Here is a 25,051-nt window from a genome sequence, read left to right as displayed (position 1 = left end):
AGTTGAGGCTGCACTGGTGTGGCAGATTGACCCTCAGGGAAGCAATCGTCTCGTAGATAATGTTCTGCCTCTTATGGCGTCGTCAATACACACGACACCATGGAGCAACAGGAAGTCCAGGGTCCTCCACCTTTCTGCCTCATGACTGCAATGCCGATTTCCACGGAGCTCTTCCTCCCTTTGCGTACCCGTCAAACTCTGAAGCGAGTTTTTAGATTACAGGGGTAACTTTTCTAAACTATGTCGTGGAGGGAATATAAATGCAGAGTTCTAAAGATTCTCATTCTCTTTGGATAGATTTAAGTGTTTTACGACGTTGAGTACCAGAGGGATTGGATTTACAGCGGAAAGAGTTCAGGCCCTATTTAACGTTCCCGTCTGAAGATGCAGCCTTTACTCACTTCCCAATGCGTCTGCTTGATTGTTGTATTGTTGTGCGAGTGAAGCTCACCCTGCTGCCATCTAAAAAGGATCAAAATGAGTCATACAGATAGTAAATGCGATCCCCCTTTTCTTGTGTGAATCTCTCAGCCTTTTGAAGTGAGCTTCGAGAAAAAAAACCAGGGAGAGACCAGAGGAGAGCAACGTGCCCTCGGTTGAATTAATTAACCATTTAATCTAAAGAGGATTCATCAGGGATCTAATGGAGCCTAAATTGATTTACAAAGTGCACTCTTATGACTAACACGCTCGCATTGATTTCAATTGTTCTCCGAGTGTGATTGGGTAATGAATTGACAACGGAGCTATGTTAAGAAGAGAGCCCACTCTGTTATCGGCCTCACGCTGCTCCACTTCTCTGCTGGCTTGCGACAGCTGCATTGTGTCACAGGTGCAACAGTTTGTCACGGGTTTGCGAGAGCCCACTGAGGTGTGCTTGAATCATCGGGCAGCGGCACGTGCACGGCGCAGCTGTCGAGCGCCTCGTACATGCGAGTGCGCGGCGGTGAAGCTAAGACAGGTTAATGAGAAATTCTGAAGACGGGTCTATTTAGAATAGTGCTCCTAGCGCTCTCTTCTTTTCCTTTTTTTTGTTGTCTTTCTCGAGGAGCGCTCTCTTCCGAGTGCGTCAGCTTGATTAGAAAGGGGGTGTAACACGTTCGGAATTGCCAGCAGTGTGGGTTCTCAGATCATAGATGGATTATTTATTTATTCCACGTTTTAGAGATTCAGTTCCGAACATCTTGTAAACCAAAGATACGAGTCTGTTTAATTTTGAACGACCGTACGAATGTCTTTCTTAACAGTCAGGACATTTAAACTAAACCCTTTATTACTTTGCTAGTATATCACATTGGGCACTTGCATGTTGTCCTTCGGGGAGCAGTGGGGACTTCAGGACCAACAGACCAGAAACACAGTCCCAGAGTTGACACGCTGCCACCTTTAATCGGCGTTCAAACCAGCAGCCCTCACCCTCTTGTCCTGGCACAGCGTGTGTTCAGTCATCCATCTGTCCGTGTATTCACCCACCTGTGCTTGTAGGAGTCGACTGGACAAGTGTCGAACACTTGCTCAGTCTTTCTGGGCTGCCGCACCGTTCATCAAATTACAACATATTTCCGAGAAATCATCGCTAAGCTAATCAGCAGCCTACTTAACTCTCCGCAGCAGAGCTGCTCTTCCATCAGCGAGCTATCCGGTGAACCAGGCAGGGACATTAAGACCCAGCGCCTTGCTGTAAGGCTTTGGCTATAACGAGGTATTTCTCCTTCAGTGCCCTTGACATTTGTCGTCCAGGTTTCACTTTAGCTTTAGCTGTTAAACGGCACAGTGGCCGGTGGCTCAGGAAGAGGGTAAATTATCATTTGTTCCCGTAGTGTTGAAATTGGAAGAAAAATCCAATGAGAAAGCTGTGGCGGTATAGATTTGTAGTGGAAAATAAAAGTAGGAGAGGATAAAAAGGGAGAAGAGAACTAGGATTGGGAACAGGCCTGCACCTTGCCACACAGGATTGATGTTTCTTCCATGTGGTTCTGATAGTCACCCTCAGCGTCAGTAGAACCATATCCCCCCATCATCGCATTAACACACTGACTCACTTTGGTGTACGTGTGTTTTGTCATTCAGGAGTTGTGAAGGTCAGCCTGACCCGCCATCTCTCTCAGCTTGGCCTCCATTGTTAGGACATGTTGTCCTTTCAGCCCGAGCTTAATGGCCTGCCGCTTTTCCCTTTTTCCCCATCTTTCTATTGCTTCCCCCCCACTCTCGCTCTCTCTCCCCCCCGCGCTCTCTCTCTCCCTGTTTCATTGTCTCTGGCAGCTTGGTGGCTGTAGCGTCTGGCTGCAGTTGCAGAGCAGAAGCAGCAGTCACATACCTGCATTCAAGTGGAACAAACCGGATGGTTGGCTGCTCACGGAAGGTCATCAGCCCCGAGCGCTGTGTGTGTGTGTGTGTGTGTGTGTGTGTGTGTGTGTGTGTGTGTGTGTGTGTGTGTGTGTGTGTGTGTGTGTGTGTGTGTGTGTGTGTGTGTGTGTGTGTGTGTGTGTGTGTGTGTGTGTGTGTGTGTGTGTGTGTGTGTGTGTGAGATTATGCTAATTGATTAACATTCAATATCCAGTGGGCAGAACAACAACTACTTCACTTGTTGACGAAGCAATGTCGGAGGTTTGAAGATGCCAAATGGCAAAAAGAGGTTACAGTCTTTGCAAATGTCCAGAAGGAGACTGGTCACGAACTCAAATGAACCGATAGCAGTTGTCTTGACTGCATCAGAGAACACATACAAAGCAGTTTCTAGCCGCCCGTCCGGAGTAAATATCTAAAACAATAAATAAATAAACTTGGAGCCAGAGTACCGTTAACACCAACACAAAAAAGATTGAATGGGAGACCCTTTTTATTGCATGTGTGCTTGCAGATCTGCGTCAGCTCGCCTCGGTTCGTGTCTTCTCACCACCTTTGTAGTTGTGCAAACTCTCAATTGTAATCAAGCCGTCCGGTTGTGTTTTCAGCACGCGTCGTGCTTCTTGGGGCAGAAAGTAGAACTTTCTCCCAGGGGGCCGATGTGTTCTCCCATCTGTCTTCGTACCTGCCTCTTGTCACAGTGACATCCACACTCGACACCGAGCCGCAGGTCAACAGGACGCCTGGCGGCTGCGCTCGGTCTCCGATCCCCCCGTAAGCCCACCCACTTGCCTCCACCCTAAAGGTGCCACATTGATTGCCACCGGTCTAATCCGAGGCGACACACTCATCTTTGCCTTTCCTAATTGGTGCTGCCGGTTTGATTAAAAGCCAAGCCATGTCAGCTCCGTTGCAGGGCGGGAGCCATGTTTATATTCCGGCATTTGTGACTGCATATATTGTGTGCATGTGGCTGTATTTAAGTGTGTTAATAATGCACACGCCCGTCTAATGCCGGAGAAAAAAAGAATCCCGGTTGATCTGGGGGTTTGCGAAGCGTGGATGCGTTTTCGGTCTTCATTAACCTTGCTCGCCCTCAATCCCCTGAAATGCTACCTGCTTTTTTTCCCCTCTCCTTCTTCCGTCTTTTTTCCTCTTCTCCAGCTCTCTTCCTTTTTTTCTTTTCTTAAAAAAACAACACTTTTTGCAGTGTTTGTGGGATGAATAATTGAATGTAATTGGGTAGTATGGCCCGGTCTTTTGTTCAGGGCAGCAGCACTCACTTCTTCTGTCACTTGTTTCATGGGTTGGAAGCAATTCCATGATGACTATCGTTTAATTGTTTTTATTCCTTCAAATCGCACACACACTTTTTTCTGTAACATCCTTGCCTCTGTACATCACCACATCAATGAGGGAAACGGATAATCTTAGCATGCTGAAGAGCCTGCATTTAATTATTTATTTTTAAAGCCTCGGGTATGATTAACTAAGCCTTAACACAAGCGTAGCTATGCAGATGAGCGGAGGCAGAGTGAAAAATGACAACATTAAAACTAGCTTATCTAATTAACTCGATGATACCATGCAGTTAAATAATTAGCCAAACCCTAATTGGCTAATATCACTGTGAAAGAATCCGTCTGCCTCTTTTCCCCCTCTTTCTGTAACCTTTAAAAGTAAACACTTCCCAAATAGCCTGCAGAAAGGAGCGGTAACCAGCTGTGCTGCTGCTGCTGCTGCTGCTGGAGCACAAGAAGTTAGAGCACTGTGCACTTTTTGACTTTTGGGCTACTGGCCCATCTTATACACCTCCTTCGCTCCCTTCATCTGCAGGGAGTTGATTAGCTCAGCTCCACGTGCCCAACACCATGTGTGAACTTGTAGCTATATACAAACACCCTATATTCAGTTTTGACAACTACCCTTTCTTTCTGCTGCATCTCTTGCACCCTGTAAACACACACACACACACACACACACACAGAGAGACACGTCCATGCAGTTTGATATGTGGACCAAGGCAAAGCACTTCTCCCTAATGAGACGCCTGCCCTCCGTTTCTCATGGGGAGCCGAAAGAGAAGTAACCTTGATGCAGCATCGAAAGGATGCAGCTAAACACAACACACACACACACATTGCCATGCTTGTGACCTACCTCATTGAAAATATTAGTTATTATTTCTGTTTGTGAAGTTGGGACAACGGTTTCAGTCTCTGCTGTGTCTCGTCTCACATTGCTTCAGAAACAAAAGAGTGTCCCACCTGCTGGCGGCGTCGTGGGTTTGAGTTTGGCCCAAGATGAAGAGTAACAAAAGAGAGAAGCGTCACCATGCCCGGCTTGTCATGATATTATCCCGCTGCTCTCACAAAGAAGTGACCAAACCAGCCATTAGTCACAAGTGTGTAGAACCACTGTTATGTCTCAATTGTGTGGAAATAGATATTCAAAATATTTCGTGACTGGACATGTTTAATGTGACGCACAATCTATCGTGCTTATTTATATCTTGTTGTTTTGTCTCTCAAACGATGCTGAGGATAATGTCAAGTGATTTAGCTCCATGTTTATATTTCACATGTCTGGTGTTTGCTGCAGTCACTGACCTGTCGTGCGTGTGTGTGTGCGTGTGTGTGTGTGTGTGTGTGTGTGTGTGTGTGTGTGTGTGTGTGTGTGTGTGTGTGTGTGTGTGTGTGTGTGTGTGTGTGTGTGTGTGTGTGTGTGTGTGTGTGTGTGTGTGTGTGTGTGTGTGTGTGTGTGTGTGTGTGTGTTATAGATCTGGGCCAATTATGAGGAGAAACCAGTCGAGGAGGTTGTGTATGTAACGGAAGAGAAGGAGCGAGCGGCCAACTACAGGGCCGTGTACGTCACCGAAATCTGCGACACCCTGCACTTCTACTCCCAGGACGTAGAGACAGGTATGTTCACAACTGGTGTGTGTGCACGTGCAAGAATGCGTGGAGGACTCAAATCCCTTTTTATATTTGTCAGATGACAGACTTCGACCCAGAATACATGTCATCGAAATGGGTATTAGTCAAACTTGAAATTGCTGGGTAAACATGTCGTATTACATCATCAATGTCAGCGGTGTGAGGTCCGCTCACTTTCTATTCCTTTTCAGCTCCACGCTGACTTTATGAATGGCAATTATTGCCACCACTCTGACATTCGCCTCGTCCCTTGTTGCCTCATTCCTTGTTGCCTCATTCCTTTTTGCCTCATCCCTTGCTGCAGCATCCCTCCTGCCATCAGAGACCAAACAAAGGATGTCCCTCTTGTTATTACGACTGAATGACAGGAATAAATCACACCATCCCCTCTTGTCACCAATAACGGGGGGAGGGAAGGGGAGGAAAGTTCGGAGATGGGAAAACTAACAATCCCTAGTATTCTCACATGGCTGCTCCCTCTGACAAGCTGTGTGTGTGTGTGTATATGTGTGTATGTATGTGTATACTGTATGTGCATGAATGAATGCACACATAATGCCTCCCTCCATCCTGTTTGGTTCTGGGTAACGGTCCCTCTTTTAGCTGGTAAACTTAACGGGCCATCCTCCACATTATCAAAATGAAGGCGTGTGCATATCTATCTATACATGTGTTTCTGGGGCATACACACCGCAGTTTGTTGTCAGCAAGTTGTCCAAGCCAGCAACGGTAACTAAGCAACACTTTTGCCATTATTGCCTCCGCAGTCAATATCATGCGGTCGAGATAATGAGAGAATGGATTTCTCTTTTCAGAGTAATATTCAGAGAAATGTGTGATGGCTGTTACAGTAATTGTCTCGGCCATTTCTTCATCATTATGATCCTTCAGGGATGATCATGATTTGAACCAACCTGTCCTCGACGCCTTGGATTCTGTGACTTCATCATTGTCACAATTACAGCAACACTCGGGCTCACCAACTAGCTGGAACCGAGCTGAAGGCTGCATGTCGGTCACTAGCCCTTCATCGCCTGCCAGTTTGTGTGCGGGGAGCGGTACACGACGCGGAGGTCTTCCTGTCGCAGCCACCCCACACATCTGGCAGTCGGCTGTCAGAGGCCATGAAATTGACTTTGGCCACCTCCTAATTTGCCTCACTCACTGCTGTAATTAATTAATATGCCTTCATTTACTGCCAATCTGAGGCTAATTATCCCTCACACCATAATAATCCAGTCAGACACATGAGTGTTGAAAGCATTTGGCCCACATTTGTTCTTTAACCTGCCCTCTACCTCCCCCCCCCCCCCCCCCCACTGCCACTCCGATGTCAGGCCCAAGTGTGCACACACAATCTGCTTTTCATCTTCTTGCCATGAGCTGTAGAGTCAGATCTAAAGCCTGTCGACCTCCTCTGGCTACTCCGGACTTGCCCCCTGTCAGCAGCAGTGTGGCGTCGTGAGGGCATGTTCAAGTTTTATCGCGGGGAAGAGGCTGAAATGTCCGGCACACGTTAACCTGCGGCCTTCTGCATTACTCGCTGTCAGAAGGAAGTATGTACAGCCGGACCGCGTTGTGGACTTTCCCCTCATGTTTCGGATTCAAAGAGCAAATCAAATTATTATTTTTTTATTCATTAGCATATCTTTTATATACGTGACCCTTTTTCTCTTTTTATTAGGGAAACAGCACTTGCTATTACTTACTTCTGTTCTCAGTAGCAACCTAAGTGCTGCATTTAAATAAATTGTACACAAGCTGCATTTTTGTATCCTGCTGCTCTGTGTATTTTGACAAGGAAGCTGTGAGTTATGTAATATGTTCTCATATCAAGGCTTGATTTTTAGATGATCCAGCAATGCTGTGGTCTTTTTTTTTTTTTTTTTCACCCCCTTTATAATTGGTGTTCCCTCACCAAAAGCCTTACAAGCTAGTTAAAGAAAAGTGTTATTCTCAGCAGGGAGGCCACCTGACCAGTCCTCCCCCCTGCCTCCTTCTCCTCATCTCCCTCCACATCACATTGTTCGCCCCTTCCCGTCTTCCTCCAGCTCCTTTTCTCCCTTGGTCTCTTTTATTTTTGCTGACGCTTCCTCGAAGCTACATTAAGTCATAGCAACCCCTTGAAGAGCCCATCAAAGTGTTGGGGCCTGTAAAATCATACCAGCTGAGTGCTTTGCAATATCATTACATGCTCCCCCCCCACCCTCCTCTTACCTTTCCCTCTATATCTGAAGTGAAGGAATCTATATACTCGCATAAGCTTGGAAGCCGAGTCAGAATTTTATAAATACGCTCGTGGCGGCAAATGATTACAACATAACGCTTCTCATAAATGATGAAGGGGTTACCATGTGGGCCACAGTCGGCGTTCCAAAGAATTTCATGTCTATGTTATGAGTTTTCTCATCGCGCAGCCCTTCGGCAAGACCAATTAACCTCAAACTAATCATGCCTGTCAAGTAATTAATTCAGAGCAACAACAAAAAGAAGACGCTTGCGCTTCAAATCTTCGCACGGCATAGGACGGCGACCCCACCGTGACCATCGCTGCCGTTTGACACAACACAACGCGTCGTCACGGAGCGTTGATGTGTCAACTCTCCGCCCTCAGTGTGCGCCGCCTTCAAAAAGAAGCAACAAGTTTCCACAGAGTTGAACACACACTTTCCCGATGCAGCTTATCAGAAATCGACCTTCTTGGACCCCCCAGTATGCTGCGAGTTGGATTGTTCTCTTCAGCGACCCGTTTTCTTTTTTTGCCGTTCTAAAATTCACCGGCGAAGATCGGAGTCCACATTCAGACAGTCTTTTTGGCGACCCCGAGCAGCGCTCCATTTGCCAGGCAAGCGAACCCTTTCATTGAGCACTCCTTGACTATCCTTGAGAAACAGCACTCTTGTGATATGGAGTGCAGGCCTAACAGACTTCCACCGGTCTGGATGCTCACTTTGGCAGCCAGCAACACGCCCCACCGACAGCGACTGTAAGGAGAAAGTAAAAGCCCATTGCCATTGATGGGAGATGCCAGCAAATTTACTTAACTTCAATAATCCACAGCTTTTACTGCACGCGTAAAAGCGATCATGAAAAGTTAGCGGTATTTATAGAAACAATCAATGATTAGAAATGCAGCTGAAAGTCATTTTTATGTCTGCAGTTAAGAACCCATTTGTTTCAGCCGTTGTTGCTTCAATAAGATAAGATGAGCCGTATTGATTCAACGTGGGAAAATTAAAGTGTCACAACAGCAAGACGAGGAGAGAAAGCAGTGAAATATTCCAGGTAGCGTGATAATGCTGATGAAACGGAGCACGAGGTAGAAACCAGTGTTTGATATGAAAAGACGAATACATAAATATTCTAACCCAGTAAGAAGAGCGCTGTGTGGTAGGTCGGGTCGGGTGTCTGTAGAGAGCGCCACAAACGGAAGACAATAAGGGAGGGGAAAATGCTGAAAGATGACATTGATGGAAGCATATACAGTTTGAAGCAGATGACAGCAGATCAGTGGGACAAGAACAAATATAGGTAAAAGCTGTATATAAACCATGTGTGAATGTAACATTTTTCTAGTCCAGGCTATTTATGGTTTATTATGGCAGTAGTGAGTAAAGGCTACACGAATGTTATTGCACTTAAACACACATTATCTTCTCAACCATTCTCATATTTTTTGTGAAAATGCCGTTGGTAATATCTTTTCCTTCTTCGGGGGTCTTAAGCGCTCTGTATTTTTTTCCCCCTTTTAATTATTCACATTTAATTACTCTTAAGTGCCGCTTTTTTTTTCTCTTCTTCACATATGTATATCTTAACCCAAGCTCGATAAGTGATTAAATTCACATTAGGAATGTTTTATTCCAAGTCGCTGAGACGCTTGAGGGATTGTGTTCTTTAATCCTCGGTTCATTTTAACGGTCTTTATCTGTTGCCGTGTGCGTTTATCTCTCACGGTCTCCCCGCACACATTGTCCTCTCCTGGTGATGCTTCCTCTTTTCTCTCCCTATTTTCCTTGTGTGTGTTGCTCTCTCTCTCTGGAGGCTGCGTGTAATTATTGTCAGAGGGGGACCATCATAGATCTGTGTGACCTTGGACACTAGAAGACATGATGCACATGGTTGTTGCTCTGCCACTACACTGGGCAGTCCACATAATAAACAAAAACAACTTTGCTAAATATAGCCTTGAAGACTTAAAGGGGGTGTAGCCGTTATGGCTGCATCCTGAGCAGTTGATCCACTTTTTAATTATGTATTTTTTAATCAAAGACATAAAGTTTAGAGTATTAGTTTCCCTAAACTCATAAGTTGTGTCCCAATTCCACTGAGCGAACGACTTTAGGAAAGTTTTGAATATTACTGGAGGGATGCATCGGATCCGTGGTGCAGATATTTAATCCGTTGGTTCTGTATGTTACCTACACACCTGCTTTCCGTGTAGAAGTAATATGGTTGGATCCTGCCTGCGTGGGCTGGCCGAACGACTGTATCACTGGGCAACATTCTTCCAGGTGTTTCTGAGCACAGCTAGCAGACTCCTCCTGATTTGCAGTCACTTAATTGTCACCTCCGTGGGGCTGGGTTGCGGGCCCGGGCCCCGACCGAAGGAACACACATCTCGAGGCTCAGCTGCAGCCTGGCGGTACATCCTGTCTGGTGCTTGTTTCCTGGCACCCATACAGGCTCGTAATGAGTAGCGTCGTTCCCCCCAACCAGGTGCCACTCCGTCCGCATTATTCACACTTCTACCTTTTACACACAGCAGCTGTTCATCACCTAATGATGCTGGACCCGGCTACTGGTTGGGCGAGGCAGGCAGGGAGCTGCTCTCCGAGGCTCCTCTTCAGACCAGGCCCTCTTCTGTCTTTTTTTAAATTGAATTCCATGAACTTGAAATGTCATGGTTCAATCTTAGTCATTCATGGGCTTGTTTTCTTTACTGCCAATTGACGTTTTTGTTTCATATTGGCTTAAGTACTCGTCTCCTCTTTGTGTTGGTTCCCCCTTTAGTGTCTGTTCTCCCACTGTTCACAGCATCAGCATCTTTCTTATCAAGTCCAACTTCTATATTAACGCTCCTGTTACATTTTACATTTACTGTGGCATTAAACCGTCAGAATGACAACATCGTGGAGAAGCTGATGGCTCTGCAAATGAAATTGGATCGATTTGAAATCCTATTGGGAAATGGGAGGAAAATGGAGGAATAGTAGGTGCGCAAAATTGAAATGCAGCTACTGGAAGACCAAACAATCCCAATCTTATCTGCTTTCGGCTCCCTCTACCAGGACGGGCCTTGGCCAAGGCCGTGACTGGAACAACAACTCCCCCGAAGATCACTGAAGCGAGACTCTCTCATTCCCTTCCCCCTATCCACAGACACCTGTGGTTGTTTTCTCCCCAGGACCCTTCAAGGCTATCTCCATGGCAACGACCATCTTGCGGTCTGGGAACTTTGTCTGTTGTGGACTGGGGGAGGACGACATATCAGGCCACGCACACACGAACTTCAACACACTGAAATGCATTCACTACCCCCCCCCCCCCCATCCCACGCCTTCGCCTGCTTTGCCCCCCCAGGGTGACAGGACGGGGTCTGTGTCCGTCGCCGTGACGGCTGACAGACCGGGCTGGCTGCTTGTCGGTGCTGGTTACCTTCTGCCCCCAATGGCGGGGCTATCGCCCAGTCTTTGGCTTACCTCCCCTCCCCCCCTTCCTACTCGTTGCAAGTCATGTCTAAGATGTATGTGCTTATGTGCAATGGTGTTTTTGTTTCTCCTGCTCCCACACTGTACCCCTCTAGGGGCATAGTCGGGGGGTTGCTTTTTCTTTTTCTCGCCTCTCTTCCCTCATGTTATGCTATAATTTTCATCCACCCTTTCCAAGATGGCGCCGCGGACGGCGCCTCTGTGTCTTGGTGCGCGATTCTTGCACCTTCCGCCAAAGAAAGTTCCTCGTTTGTTTGTGAAAACATTCTTGGCAATAAACCTGTTTCTGATTCTGATTTCTGATATTTTTCCCTCGGGGTCAATTTGACCCCGGCAATTAAAACCTCCAGAAAATTAATATTGTTTCCCAAGTTTAAATGTGAGGTACTTTGTTTGTTTGTTGACTACCTAAATTCTTTAAATATATAAAAAAGTTGATATTTCTTATATGTTTGACACAGTGAAAAACAGCCTGGGGTCAAATTGACGCCAAGGAACACCGACATTAAACATTGAATGGGGTCAAATTGACCCGAAAGGTAACAGGAGGGTTAAGAGGAGTTGCCCCAGTATCGCTGGTATTCACTGCGTCTATAAGAGGAGATGAGAATTACTGCAGCATTTCATATTGATCAGGATGAGTGGCCCGCTAATTAGATGTCATGTCAAGACAGCCAAGCGATGATTACTTTTTACAATAGCGCCTAATGCAAAACAAGGGAGCACATTTCGACTTTGCATACAGTGGTGCCTGCAGTGTTTGCTTTATTTGTATTTCATTCAGGATGAAATCTTCCTGTGGCAAGTCAGTCAGGGGTTGAGACTTGAGATAATTATATCCTACAATGGAGCGTTATGAAACAGACTTTAATTTAACGAGAGGATTTTTAGGAAGTGGTAGCGATTTCTTTGTTTAACAGTCTAATTAAAAACAATGAAGTAAAGGAACAAATTGTGATGTGAAAAAGAAAGACGACAGACAAAAGAAATGCAATGTGCTTAATCTGTCAATTGTATTAATGATTATGTTGAATGGTTTAATAGCCCCATAGCGTTAGGGGAGAATTGCTGTAATTGTTATTCTGCTTTCATTTTCTTGCATTCCTCTTGAAGCTAAAGCTGCTTGTCTGTAACATAACGGTTCTAATTTAAAATTCAGCCCGAGTAAAATGTGGTGCCGATTAGTGTATGAGAGTGCACCGTGTACTCAAAAGTACCCAGATTGTGGCCCGTGTATCTTTGCCTATATTAGATTTGATTAGATATTCATTCATTAGTCCCTCAATGGGGACATTGAAGGACTACAGTAGTGCAGTAAGAAAAGAAAATTACAATATCAATATTAAATATACAGACGGAATAACAAATAAATGAAATGAAAGTATGTACAAGGTAATACAAATTAAGCGTATTGAAACGGTTAACAGATTAAAGTGATAAGAGATCCAGTGATGTTGTGGTCTCCTGCAAGCTCAGCTTGTGCAGCCTGACAGCAGCGGGAAGGAAGGACTTCCTGTACCTCTCCCTCAGACACCGGGGATGAATGAAGGAGCTGTGCAGAGCTGCCAGGGTGTCCTGCATGGGGCGGGATGTGTGTATGTATATTTATATATATATATATATCGACTATTATTCGGTTGAAGAGTGTTCAAGGCCTTGCTGTGGTGGTACAGTGAGTAAAGGAGGGGAATTTAAGTTGCAGTAGATGCAGCCGCCGCTGCTTTCTATCCTCCATGTCATTGTCTCAGAAGCAATATTTAGAGGTCAGACCCTGCCCAGATGATCTCCCCCCCCCCCTCCCCCTCCCAAGGCATTCGTTATTTAATCAGACACACAACTTAACTTGTCAAAGGTCAGCTCCCCTGTCGGTGTACGACGGGGTGCTTTGATTTCCGTCGCTTTCATCCTTTGCTCTTCACAATCGTAGCGAGCGTGATTTGCATTAATGTCAACTTCTGGGTCTATTACCTAAAGCTAAATGGCTGAATGGCACTTTTCACAGCGGTGATCCACTTCCAGGTCCAAATGGGGTTCGTTCCAAAATTGGCAGGGCTCGCACTCACTCCCCGGTCCTCTTCCTCCACTGATGCAAAGGGCCATCTTATGTATATATTTGGACTCCTCACAATCAAAACGGGGCATTAGCCGCAGTCAATGAGGCTCGACAGGTGGCAGAGAGAGCGGAGCAGGAGAGCCTGGTGCAAAAAGAGAGCCACAGAGTTTCCATTTTCGGACATGGTTTTCCAATTACAGAAACCGTAATTTGCTGTAAAAGGCTCCAGACGGCCAGGAAAGGGTAGAATGGAATGGGGTAGGTAATTGGTGGTGGTGGTAATGGGGGTATGTGGGAAGCAGGGTATTGCATGAGATATAATCCAGTGGGTGTGGAGCAGCATATATAATCCAGTGGGTGTGGAGCAGCGCGAGTCAATCAGGGGGATCATTTGTTTTGTCGGCCTCCCTCAGCGCTCTGCAGATGCTGGCACCACTTTGAGCATCACTCAGGGAGCCTTTCTCTTGTGCGTGCTCCCTGCTCGTCACGCCGTCTTCAGAACGTGTAGAAATCCTCCCAGGTGAGCGCCGTGTTGTTGACCAGCCACGAGGCGCATTGGACTCATAACTAGTGGGTAGAGCTTAGGCACACAAATGCTTCAGCGAGCCAACACTGCACAGAAGCCTGTGTTCCGTGTCGCCTTTTACCTTTGAAGTGTTGCAAGCATGTCTTGAAACGCAGCCATTCCTCTCCCCCAGAGGATAAAGCCTCATGACTATTAACACTCCAAGCTAAAGCACAAGGCTCATATTCAGCAGATGCAATGGGAGACAATGTCCATATGTCCACCAAGTGTTTGACCAGTCGACTTCAGTCTCAATACTCAAGATGTTGCCTGCCTTCTCCAAAATAGTTCTTTAATTATGGCCATGTTTGTGTTTCTGGATCCTCTCCAGTGGATTGTTTCCCCCAGCAGGACTTTTTTTTCCTCCCTTTGACTCCTAATCCCTTCCTTCTTCCCAGGAAGTGTGAACGCTTCCATAAGCAGCCATCGCTCTCTTGGCCTCTGCCTCCGACATATTGTGATTATTTACCCTTCTGTGGTTTAATGGCTTTGTTAAACAGCTTAATAGAATTCAGCACGGCCTTGGGATGGGTGCCGAAAGGGCACATGATTCACTGTTTTCATTGGCTTTTTGTTCCCCCTTGTCTCTGCTCACACGCCGTGCGCCACATTATAATCAAATCCGATCATAACCGACCAGTAAAACTGTCTCCCTTTCTCTCGTTCTCCTTCTCCATTGTTTTTGAGTTTTTAAGCCTAATCGCTCTCTCACTCCGTACTGGCCATTCACAATGTAATTATATATGATTTACAAACAGCTGCAGCCATAATGGTGTATAAACAAATTACAGAACGAGGGAGGAAAAACAACAGTGGAATAAAGCGACTGCTGAGGAATCAAATTGTCTGGCGTCAAGACGCAGGCAGTGGTTTGGTTTTAGGATCATCGCTTTGGCTCTCCCTTCAGCGGCGAATGAGCACTCTCACACGACATGGCTTACCCCCGCCGCACGCCGATATTCAGCTGTCTTTATGCCAACATGAAATCGGAGTCTGCCTCTGTAACGCAGAGTGTCCTCGCTGCACTTCCTTCCTTCCCAATGTGACTGCTCGTATTCATTCGGAATTTCACTGGTACGCCGCACGCACACAAGTTTGTTGAATTCTCCCATGAGGGTCTAGATTAGTCTTTCTCTTCCCACCTGCAGCATTTAAACGCTCATTTCAGTCTTCTTCCACAAATTGTATTGTGGTCCTCTATATGGGATTCCACACACCTGCCTTTTCTCTATATTTCTTTGTATTGTGCCTATTTACCCAAACACTTGTCTGGCTGTGCGTCTGCAGACGGGCACTCAGCCGGACTTAAGCCCGCACACACTGACGAAGTGTTCCTGATAAATGTTTAATCCAGAAGCGAGTTCACCTTTGTCCAAGAAACCTGCACAGCAAATTGGATCTGAAAATCCCAACAGAGAATGATGAAACTGCATGGGGCACACTCTACTAAATCAAACGCACTTTGCAAATATGAACACGCAGATTATAAAACGCTCAGTCGCACACAGGGAAGAAGGTGGAGGAATTAATAGCAGTCAGTATTCTAATCAATGAGGCTACATATGTGTACTCCCTCAAAGTCCCACATATCCATAGCCTTGTTGTCAAGCATCAGGAGTTGAGTTGACATGCTGACATTTTTTTAAGAATGATTGTTGTAATCATGAACCAAATTATACAAGACGGCACAGAAGAAAATCACAATTTTGTATGTATATATTTTTTTATCTTTAGAGAAAAGGAATCATGCCAGTCACATAGATTTATTGTTGACGTGTAACTGGACTTGACTTCTGGGTCCTAGCGGGTCATAAATCAGCTGGTTGAACTTAACGAGCCATAACACTGTCCTGTCTGAGCCCTTTGACTGGCCCCGACCGGAGACCACAGAGTAAAAGGAAAGTGCAACTAATCCGATCCGTCTGCAGTGACGCATTAGAACATAAGCTGCACCAACGCATGTATCTAGAGGACAGAATACCCTTTTCTTTCATATGAAAGTGGCGCATGACAAGTGAGACTTGCCAGGATGAAATCTCCTGGATCTTCACGCAATTCTTCCACATCCAATGAGGGCCAACAGAGCCGCTCCCTCTCAGGGTCTCTCGCGTGAACGCCAGAACAAAAATTACTCTGCATTCAGCCATTAGTATGTTCCACAGTTTTAAGGACTTAATGGTTTCAGTAAGTGCTTAATTAAATAATGATGCATCTAATTAATTATAGATCTAAATCTATATGTATGTATATATCTTGCAGGTAGAATCCCTCTTAAAGCTCATGTGTCATTTATTCAGTGCTCTCTGAGCCCAAAGTGGAACATGGTCCAAGTCGGTGTATAAATACACACACATAAATGCATACTAGTACAGTCTGAGCTTGAAGGAAGACGCACACTAACTTTTTTTAATTAGATTAATAAATCAAGGCGGTGGCTGGCTGTGACAGCTGGATGCCATTCCAGTGAGTCTGCATCAACTCGCTATGGCAAAGCATAATGATGTAACTACACCACGTGTGTGTGTGTGGGGGGGGGCTCGGAAAGCAATTCATCAGACATGTTTTCCAAAAACTGCTTTCTCTACAAAACGCTGAGGATGATGTGTGTCTGCGGGTGTGTTTATGCTCCCGTTCCCCTCACTGCATTCATCAGCAGTTGGTGGAGCAGTGGGTGGCCAATGAGGTGTTCGGACGCCCCCCCCCTGCCCTGACCCCCTCCACGTTCAAACCGAGCGCCCGGCGCTTCCTTCACACTCCACAGCCCTGCTTCCTCCTCGCTGGTGCTCTTCCTCTGTTCGACATGCTAATGGAGGTCGCCTGTCTGCGGTTGGTTGGCAGCTGCTTGGCTGTCTCCGATCAACAGCATCATTATTTATATGTTCTTGTTTTCCAACAGCAGAATGAATATCAAGTGTTAATGACAAGTCACCGCAGCAGTAAAGAATGGTTTTCCTCAGAGCTGTAGTGCTGCACGCTCTGCCTCCAAGCCGTTTGTTTGATAGTACAGTAATATATGCATAGTAAGCGGAACTTACTAATTTTTACAAGCACACACTGACTGCATTTTCGTGCATATGAAACCAGGTTAGTGGAGGAGATCATGTTATGCCGGGAAATCTGAGGTTGTGTTTGCCCGCGCCAACGTAACCTGGTTACTGTAAAACCCAAGTTTACATACAGATGGTCAGTAATCCGATCTCTTCCCTGTTGGGCTTCTCCTCAAACGCTGGTATTAGGGATACATGAAGCTGCAGCTTGAGGAGGTTGTATTTTCGGCTCGGAGCATTAGCACTGATGGCACAGCGAGGGGACAGACTGTGTCAGAGCACACTGTGTTTCCCTACTCTTCCTTCATACTCCATGTTACACATATTCTGGTGTTCAGCTGTGGAAACAGGCTCATTTAGACTCGTTCTTCTTGGTGTCCATTTATTTTAATGTGGGTCATTGTTATGTGTAGCTGATATTTCATTCAGAAAAGGGCATGAGAGCCAAGTCGAGTATTCATTTCTTACTCTACTTTCTTCATCAATATTTTCTTGAGATTTATTCACTTTCTGCTATCCTTATGTAGTGTTTGCATATGAAGGTAATTCATTTGTGACGGTGAATCTTCCTCACGTTCCTCAGCGGAATTTGTGAAGTCATAAATATTTCCCAATTAAGTGTGTGACTTTGTTTGAGATCTTTTTCACCTCCTTTCTCACTTCCTGCTTTTGCTGCTTCATGCGCCCCTTTGTTGACATCCAAACATATTTGCAACATATAAAAACATTGTGAAAAAATAAGTTGTATACACGGCCAAAGCAACTGGGTTTCTCCTGAGGAAGTCTGACTGTTTGCCTCAATACCTTCGGCTGTTATTAAAATAACTGCAGAAGTCGGACAGGATGACCGTCAGTTTGTTTCAGCTTCACTGTGAGTGTTGTCAGACTCTGGACTGTGTGCCTGATTTTTTTATTTTTCCCTCGCATTGTACAAATATGGGTGGTTAAAAATGCTCTATTACTAATGATGACCCTGCATGAAAATGGCTTCTAAAATTACCCCATCAAATGTCACAAAGGCCTGTCTAGCACGCACACACACACACACACACGCACGCACGCACACACACACAAAGGTACACAAACAAACACATCCACTTACACGTGAACACTAATAGACATGTGTGCGTAAACACAGTTTGACATACATACTATACTTATACTTATGACACAAACCCCAGGAAGTGAGTCCCTTGGAGATGCTCATACTTTGCACCACCACCAGCTCCCCATTTGATGGGTTTGAATCAGAATGCCACTTACCGCGGTCATTGAATTCACGGAGCACTGACTCGCTTCTTGATTTCTCCAATCACCACCACACAGACGGACCCATTCTCGCCCTGAATCCACCATTACGGGTCTGCTGTGTGTCGTATAAGGACCTGATAGGCCATTGGAAGAGCTGGCTCGCTTTACTCGAAGCTGCACATCTCCAGCAGGGTCAAACCAGCATTAGCCGCGTGATGCTAATGGGCTATCGGCTATTTTTCCTTGGGTTTAGATGCGATGGATTGTGGGATACCATTAGAGCTGAGGTTTCAGAGCGTAGCCATCCTTAAATAACATTCACTTTTCTCTTGAGCCCAAGATGAACTTTTTTTTGGTTTTAGCTTTTGTCATTGTATGAAAAGCTGCGAGCTCTACCAAGATGGATTTTGTGTTTTTCATTTGTTCTTTGAGCAGTGATGCTTTTTTACTTTTACTGGAACCCGGGTGTTTAATAATAAACCATGTTCCAGCAATAAAGTAATCAATATCCCATTCATCACAACAAAAAACTAAAAAGATTATGAGAAGCACTCCAATTCAGTTTGCAGCATGAACAGCCTCCATAATAATCTGTGCATAAGAGCACACGCTCATACTTGTCAGTCACATCAGACATATTAAATGTTATACAGATTTTTGTATAAACAGAAACCTGCTGAGGAGCTCTGCAGAGTTAAAACGCCAGTGTGTTCATTTTCTGCCTTTAGATCTGCTCTCTTCCAATCTCACACAGTGAAGCCAACATTAATTAAATATTCCAGTCCCATCGTACACCATCACGTCTTAAAATGTTCAACTCTGTCTCTATTGGGAGTGGGAACTCATATTCCAAATGTGGTATAAAAAAAAAAGTTAGAATACAGGCAAAACGATAAACACATCAATGTCAAAGTAAAACAAAACAGCCCCTAATGATGTAACCAAATGCAACTTGAGGAAATGAACACACCCTCGAATCGCACCGGAGCCGCTCACTAAAGTTGGTCATCTCTGCGTTGTCTTTGTCAGGGGCCCAGTTGGAGAATCTGATGGAGACCATGAGAGCAGAGATCGCCGCCCAGCCGCCCGTGGAAGGATCCTACGCTCCACGCCGAGGGGACATCTGCCTCGCCACGTTTGCCGATGGCGAATGGTGAGCTAACGGGATTTAGGAGCGCCGAGACCAACTCGATATCAATTGAGACCTTTTACAATGTGATGAGCTCCATTTGCTTGAGACGTGTACGTTGTGTCTGTGTGTTTCTCTCCTTCCCACGAATACCTGGCATTTCATTTTTACCTCGTCTTTCTTTAAGCCTGTGATGCGTTAACTGCAGACACCCACAGGGTGTAATTAGCTCTCTGCCTCTTCTTTGGCCTTTCAGAATCAGCAGTCGCTTGACAGTAACGCACACGCACACACCCGCACACACCACTCCTCACCGGATGTTGGAAGTTTACAGATGGTCATGGGGACAGATAAAAGTCACAGTGATCGAGGGAGGGAGAGAGAGAGACTTGTCAAAATGGTGACGGTGAAAAAAGATCACTGAACTGATTAAAGAACAACAAATGTTCCCTCGACACAGGCGCTCCCCTTCCTCCATCTTCCTCGCCAGGTTTTTAAGGGGGGAAGCTAAAGTCATTCTTTTGTGTCAACAATGCAAGACAATGCGCATTTAAAAAACAAGCCATATGTCTTAAACCGTCACTTTCTGCAGGCTGGTTTGTCTCCTTGATTACGTGAAACATCAAAACTGTCTGAGATTTGTGGGGGTTTTTCTTTCTCTTTCTTTACCAGTACGATGTTATTCAGCAAGCTAATTATGTTCATGTTTGCATTGTTCTTTGTCCGTTTCTTTGTATTCCGTGATGCATGTGGAATGTCGGCCTGTTTCATTGGGGGGCTAATTAAAAAGTCGTTGCCTTTCATGTCCTCTTAGAACACCACAGAGTCTGAGTAAATAGAAAGGAAAACCCTCTGTTAATCACTCACTCACACTTTGTGGCTCTCTCTCTCTCTCTCTGCGCCCATTGCTGTTCTCTGTCTTCCTGTTAATCACTTATTTGGTGTTACCTTTGTTCTCTTGTCTCTTTCTTTGCCCATGATGCCGCCATTATTTGTCTTCCCCTTGCTGCCCTGGGTTCTCACTCAAATTGTCTTTTTGTCTCCTCGGAGATGAGTCAGCCGAGTGATGGTCAGATGAAGAGACACTTCTCGAACTGAGTGATGGTGTTCCCTTAATTTGTCACTGATCTGTCTTTCGAGTTATTTGTATTTCAAACTCGCCCTGCCATATGTGTTGGAATAATCAAACTCCTGGGTAGCACTAATGCACTGAAGTTCTATTTGCCACAAGGCAAAAATAGGTCTGAATTTCAGTTCTTTATTGCAAAGAGGCCTCTGTACAATTCTCACAGCCCTGCCATGTCCTGATAGATCCCTTCTGTCCCCTCTCACTCCCCCGCCCTGCTCATCCTCTCCGGTTCCTCTCCCCCGATCACAACAGACAGATCCTCCAACACCTTCTCCCCAGGGAAATAAGCAAGGAATCATTTACTCATCTCCTTTTCCTCTTGTGCCCTCTGTCTTCATCTCACTTTCCCTCTGCTCTCTCTCGCTCTCCCCCTACTCTCTCTTTCTCTCTCTCCCTCTCTCCCCCCGACTGCAGGTACAGAGCCAGAGTGGAGAAAGTTGAGTCACCATCAAGGGTTCACGTCTTCTACATTGACTACGGCAATGTGAGTACCGGAGACCATGCATTTGACTGTGATGAAAGTGCTGAATGTTGCATGGTCATCACTAAAACATCGTCCAATTGTTTGGGGCTAAAAATGAAGAAAATGTTTTGTTAAAGTCAAACCCACAGCCGGAGGGCATCGAGTATCTGAAGAGGGAATTCTTGTCTATATCTTGCCTCTATTTAGACACCAGTTGTTTGCCCATCTCCACATTCAAAGCAACCTAACAGCTATGATGTGCCCTTCCAGCTGCAGATGCAGGCTGATTTGGTTTCCCTTTTATTGTTTACGACCTGAAGCAAAGAGAGCATAGTTTCTATTCCTTTTTAGAACAATAACACAAGCAGAACTCCCCCACTAATATATATATATATATATACATTCATATATATTCATGTTTTTATTTCTGTGATGACGAAGGCACCATATGCTTGTGAGTGCATTATTGTGCGTTTGTGTTTCTACCCAATTGCGTACACATGCTTGCATCACCAAGTGCCTGCGGGACATTTCCCATGATGCAGTGGAGCGGCACAGTGTGTGACTGACCCCCGAGTGGGGGACAGCTCGGGGGTTGGCTGGCAGACGCGATGCGTCCTGGCATTTTTGCTGAATGTGTGATTCTCCGAGGCCGACCTGGCGCACCGAAAAGAAAAATGGATCGGAAATCTACCTCATTCTCTGTAGTTTTGCGTCATTGAAGGTTGAGTCACTCTGGCCGTGTTTTCATGCCTCTGTGTCATCAGCTAATAGTTGCTCATATTGCCACCTGTCTCAGGTATAGGTCAGTCCCTGAAATATGACGTGATCATTAACAAAGACACCCGACCACTTTTGTCTTTAATTTTTAAGGCCCACATTTACAGTGCCGTCAAAATCTAATATGGCTTTGATGAATCTTCACATCGTAATCCATAATAAACGTTCAAGGCATTCTGTCTAGACTGAACAGTCCAATGAACACATTAACCTAAGATATGGGGGTCATTAAATTAACTTCCCATTTCTAACGGCTGTATTTGACTTTCCACCAGCATGCGCTTCCTTTCGGAGGCCTGTGGTGATTAGTGATTGGCCGTAGCTCACATCGCCTCATACCTCTCATCATGTGTCAACCTAATTTTTTATTTATGCTTCAAATCAATGAGATGAAGTACTTCGTTTTTGGGGGGATTTAGCAATGTGCAAACTCGAGCGTTAACTTTGATATCCGCACTAAAGAGCAGAATTGCTTGTCGGCTGTGTTCCTGCTGTCATGCGGCGCTCACCTCATCCAGCCACAGGTCTTTAAAACCAACGGCAGAGGTGCTTTGAGCAGGTGGTTACTGCGAGGGAAAGGGCATTAATAATTAATAAAATGTCACGCGCATCATCATTGCACAATTAAACCGGGGTTATTGTCTCTGAAGCACTCTTTAGAAAATGTTACTTTGTTCATTTTTATTTGTTGAATTTTAACTCTACTTGTATGCATAAGCACACTCGCAAGTAGCGTTACCTTTTTTTCTTTTTATGATTTTACAAAGTCTGACTACCGCCTTGACAACTATGGCCGTCTTTACTCTGCGCTCGTAGCTGAGCTGGAGAGCAGATGGAGCTCAGTGATAGAGGCCTCGGTGCTGCTGTAGAAACAGCTGTGGAATGATTGGTAAGGTGACATGTACAAGAATGCAGCCCGTAAGCAACTAAATGGCATCTGTCCTTCTTTCACAGTTGTAAACTATCATTGTTAAAGTGTTGACTCACAGATTTAGTAATTGATTCAGAATCAAGGAAAAAATGACAGCTGACAGGGTTAAGTTACAGCCCGAGTGTGCACTGTGATTTATTGCCCTTCACTCGCAGGCACATATGATGTGAAATATCCACTCTGTACTGTAAATAATAATAAGATCAGATAGTAAACTTTCATCACAAGCCTTTTTATTTGTATGCATCTTTAACCTAACAGAACAAGACATGTCTCCCTAAATCTCCATTCCTTCACTCTCATTGGTTGTAGCAGGAGGTGGAAGTCTCCGTCATAAACCAAAATTCAGTAAATGTGTCTTTACCCTGAACCCCGGCTAACTTGACAGCTTCAGTATTCTGAATTGATATGATGGATTGCATAGATTAACACTAAAACACTGTCTAGAATTTTTTTCTTCTCCATATTGACTCTGATTTCTGTCCTCCATTCCCCCCCCCCCCCCTCCATCAGAGAGAAGTTGTGTCGTCCACTCGTCTGGCTGCCATGCCCCCTGCCTTCGGCACCCGGACCCTGCCAGCGCAGGCCACCGAGCACGCCTTCGCCTACATCCAGGTCCCACAGGACGTAAGTGGAGATGTCGCAGCTGAAGGCTTCGAAATTAACTTTGAGATATCAACTTCCTCGCCTTCATTTGCTGCCAACTTTTGAAAGTTGATTTTTCTGGCAACACATAAAATCTGTTTGAGTTTCAGTTATCGCATGAGGTGATACGTTTGTCACTAACAGACGGGGTCGAGTGTTCAGTGTTTGTGAAAAATGACGCTCATGCATAATGCAGACAGGGCGATGAAAAGCGCGGGGCCATTGATTTAAATTTACATTTTTGAATAATTTACATAGTGGCAGAGAGATATTAATGTTCATGCACAATTTGATAATGCATACTATATTTCTTCAGAAATCCACACATCCTGTAGATAGATGCAAACCATCCAGGTTCTCAGTGGGTATTTGTTTACGCATATAAATGTCCATCTGATAGCCGAACAGCAGATACCGTTTTTTTCTTGAGCCCTAATCTTCTTGTTTTCATCCGAGTGCATTTACTGTGTGTGTGTGTGTGTGTGTGTGTGTGTGTGTGTGTGTGTGTGTGTGTGTGTGTGTGTGTGTGTGTGTGTGTGTGTGTGTGTGTGTGTGTGTGTGTGTGTGTGTGTGTGTGTGTGTGTGTGTGTGTGTGTGTGTGTGTGTGTGTGTGTGTGTGTGTGTGTGTGTGTGTGTGTGTGTGTCAGTCATGGGGTCAACTCATTCATAGCCTCCCCAGCCGGCAGCATCATGAATAGTTTGTGCCGATATAAGATGTTTACTTTTGGCATGTGCCTGATTGGCTCTGTGCTAAGACCCGTCTTTAATTAGTTGAGTGTGTGTTACTTTAAAGGGTGTCTGTTCCACAGACTAGAATGACTATATTTTTTAAATGTTTGCGTGCTGCTATGTTGCATTATTTATCTACACTCAGTTCCCAGTTCATAAAGGAGTTCTAGCTCAAGTTTGTGCAGTTAGTCCTGCTATAAATCCTTTTTTGAAGGTTATGGTGTTCAGTTTTTGTGTTCATTAAACTTAATTGTTATTTTAGACGCTGTTTGAGCCCAGTTTGTTTTTCTTTTAGAATTTTTTTTTTACGGAGCTGTGTTTGGTTACGAACCGGGAAAGTGTACATACATCTCAAAGTTGTTGTCTTTTAGCTAAATTCATGTATTCATCTATTTTGAATATCTTATTTTTAATTTTTTTTAAAAGCAAAGAATATTCTTTTGATTGAAATATGGATCTATTGGCCTCCTGTTAGACCCGTGTGTCGAGGCCTCGCTGTCACAGCGGGGGCCGTGTGGGAGCCGGTCGTGGCTGCATGCTGACACCTGTCTCATGAGTCAGTGTATACTGAAGGCTGAAGTGGCCCATCTGCTGGTCCAGCCCAGGGACAAAGGCATCACCTACGTGTTGTAGCCTCCAGAAACACACACACACACACACACATACACATATATCCACACAAAGATTTACCACATGTTGGGGGCTGACATACACCTTGCACCTCTCCTTCTCACTCTTTTCCTGTCACTCTGCATCCGTCTAACCTTTTTCCTGTTCTTTCTATGTTCTCTTGGGGTTCCTTTCATGTGTTTTGCCGGCTGCTTTATCTGAAGCTTTTTGCTGTGTCACTCACGCTGACAGCACGGCGCCCCCCTTTGCTGCTTGCACATCCGAAAGGTTGTTTCCTTTTGTCTCCCAACCATCGACCTGATGCCCTGCACAAAAAGCGTCTGCCTTCGCAAGTTATGTCGCTTCATAGTCTGTCTTAAAATCTTTCTTTTCTGAGCGCCAAAATCCCGCCAGTGGGACTGGATCTTGCCGCTGCTTTCCACAGCATTCTATATAAAATGTTCCATTTCGTGAAAATATTTGTTTCAACATTGGAATTTTAACATTAGCCTGCCAAATATGTATTGATTTCATTTATTTATTTATGCTGGTTCAGATTAATTTGATACATTATTATTATGTGATCATATTGAGCCATTCCCCGCAGTAATAATTATGTGTTAACACATTTATGTTGATGCATTTGTTAGCTTATATTGTTAAATCAATTATCTCTCTCTATATATATATATATATATATATATACACTACCGTTCAAAAGTTTGGG

At 45.0% G+C, this 25,051-nt stretch overlaps 1 protein-coding gene across 1 annotated transcript in view; it reads left to right on the top strand.

Annotated features, from left to right (window-relative positions):
- snd1 (staphylococcal nuclease and tudor domain containing 1) overlaps positions 1–25,051 on the top strand; it is a 172,088-nt gene that overhangs the window by 128,590 nt on the left and 18,447 nt on the right. Inside the window, exons 18-21 of the mRNA XM_056424296.1 lie at positions 5,126–5,267; positions 18,939–19,062; positions 20,582–20,651; positions 22,855–22,968. Of these exons, the coding sequence (XP_056280271.1) occupies positions 5,126–5,267; positions 18,939–19,062; positions 20,582–20,651; positions 22,855–22,968 (450 nt within the window). The remainder of the gene's footprint in view (positions 1–5,125; positions 5,268–18,938; positions 19,063–20,581; positions 20,652–22,854; positions 22,969–25,051) is intronic.

The sequence above is a fragment of the Pseudoliparis swirei genome, chromosome 10 (genome assembly GCF_029220125.1).
Source record: "Pseudoliparis swirei isolate HS2019 ecotype Mariana Trench chromosome 10, NWPU_hadal_v1, whole genome shotgun sequence".
NCBI classification, from domain to species: domain Eukaryota; kingdom Metazoa; phylum Chordata; class Actinopteri; order Perciformes; family Liparidae; genus Pseudoliparis; species Pseudoliparis swirei.
Note: the sequence above shows the minus strand (reverse complement) of the source record. Positions and strands in the feature narration are given on the sequence as shown.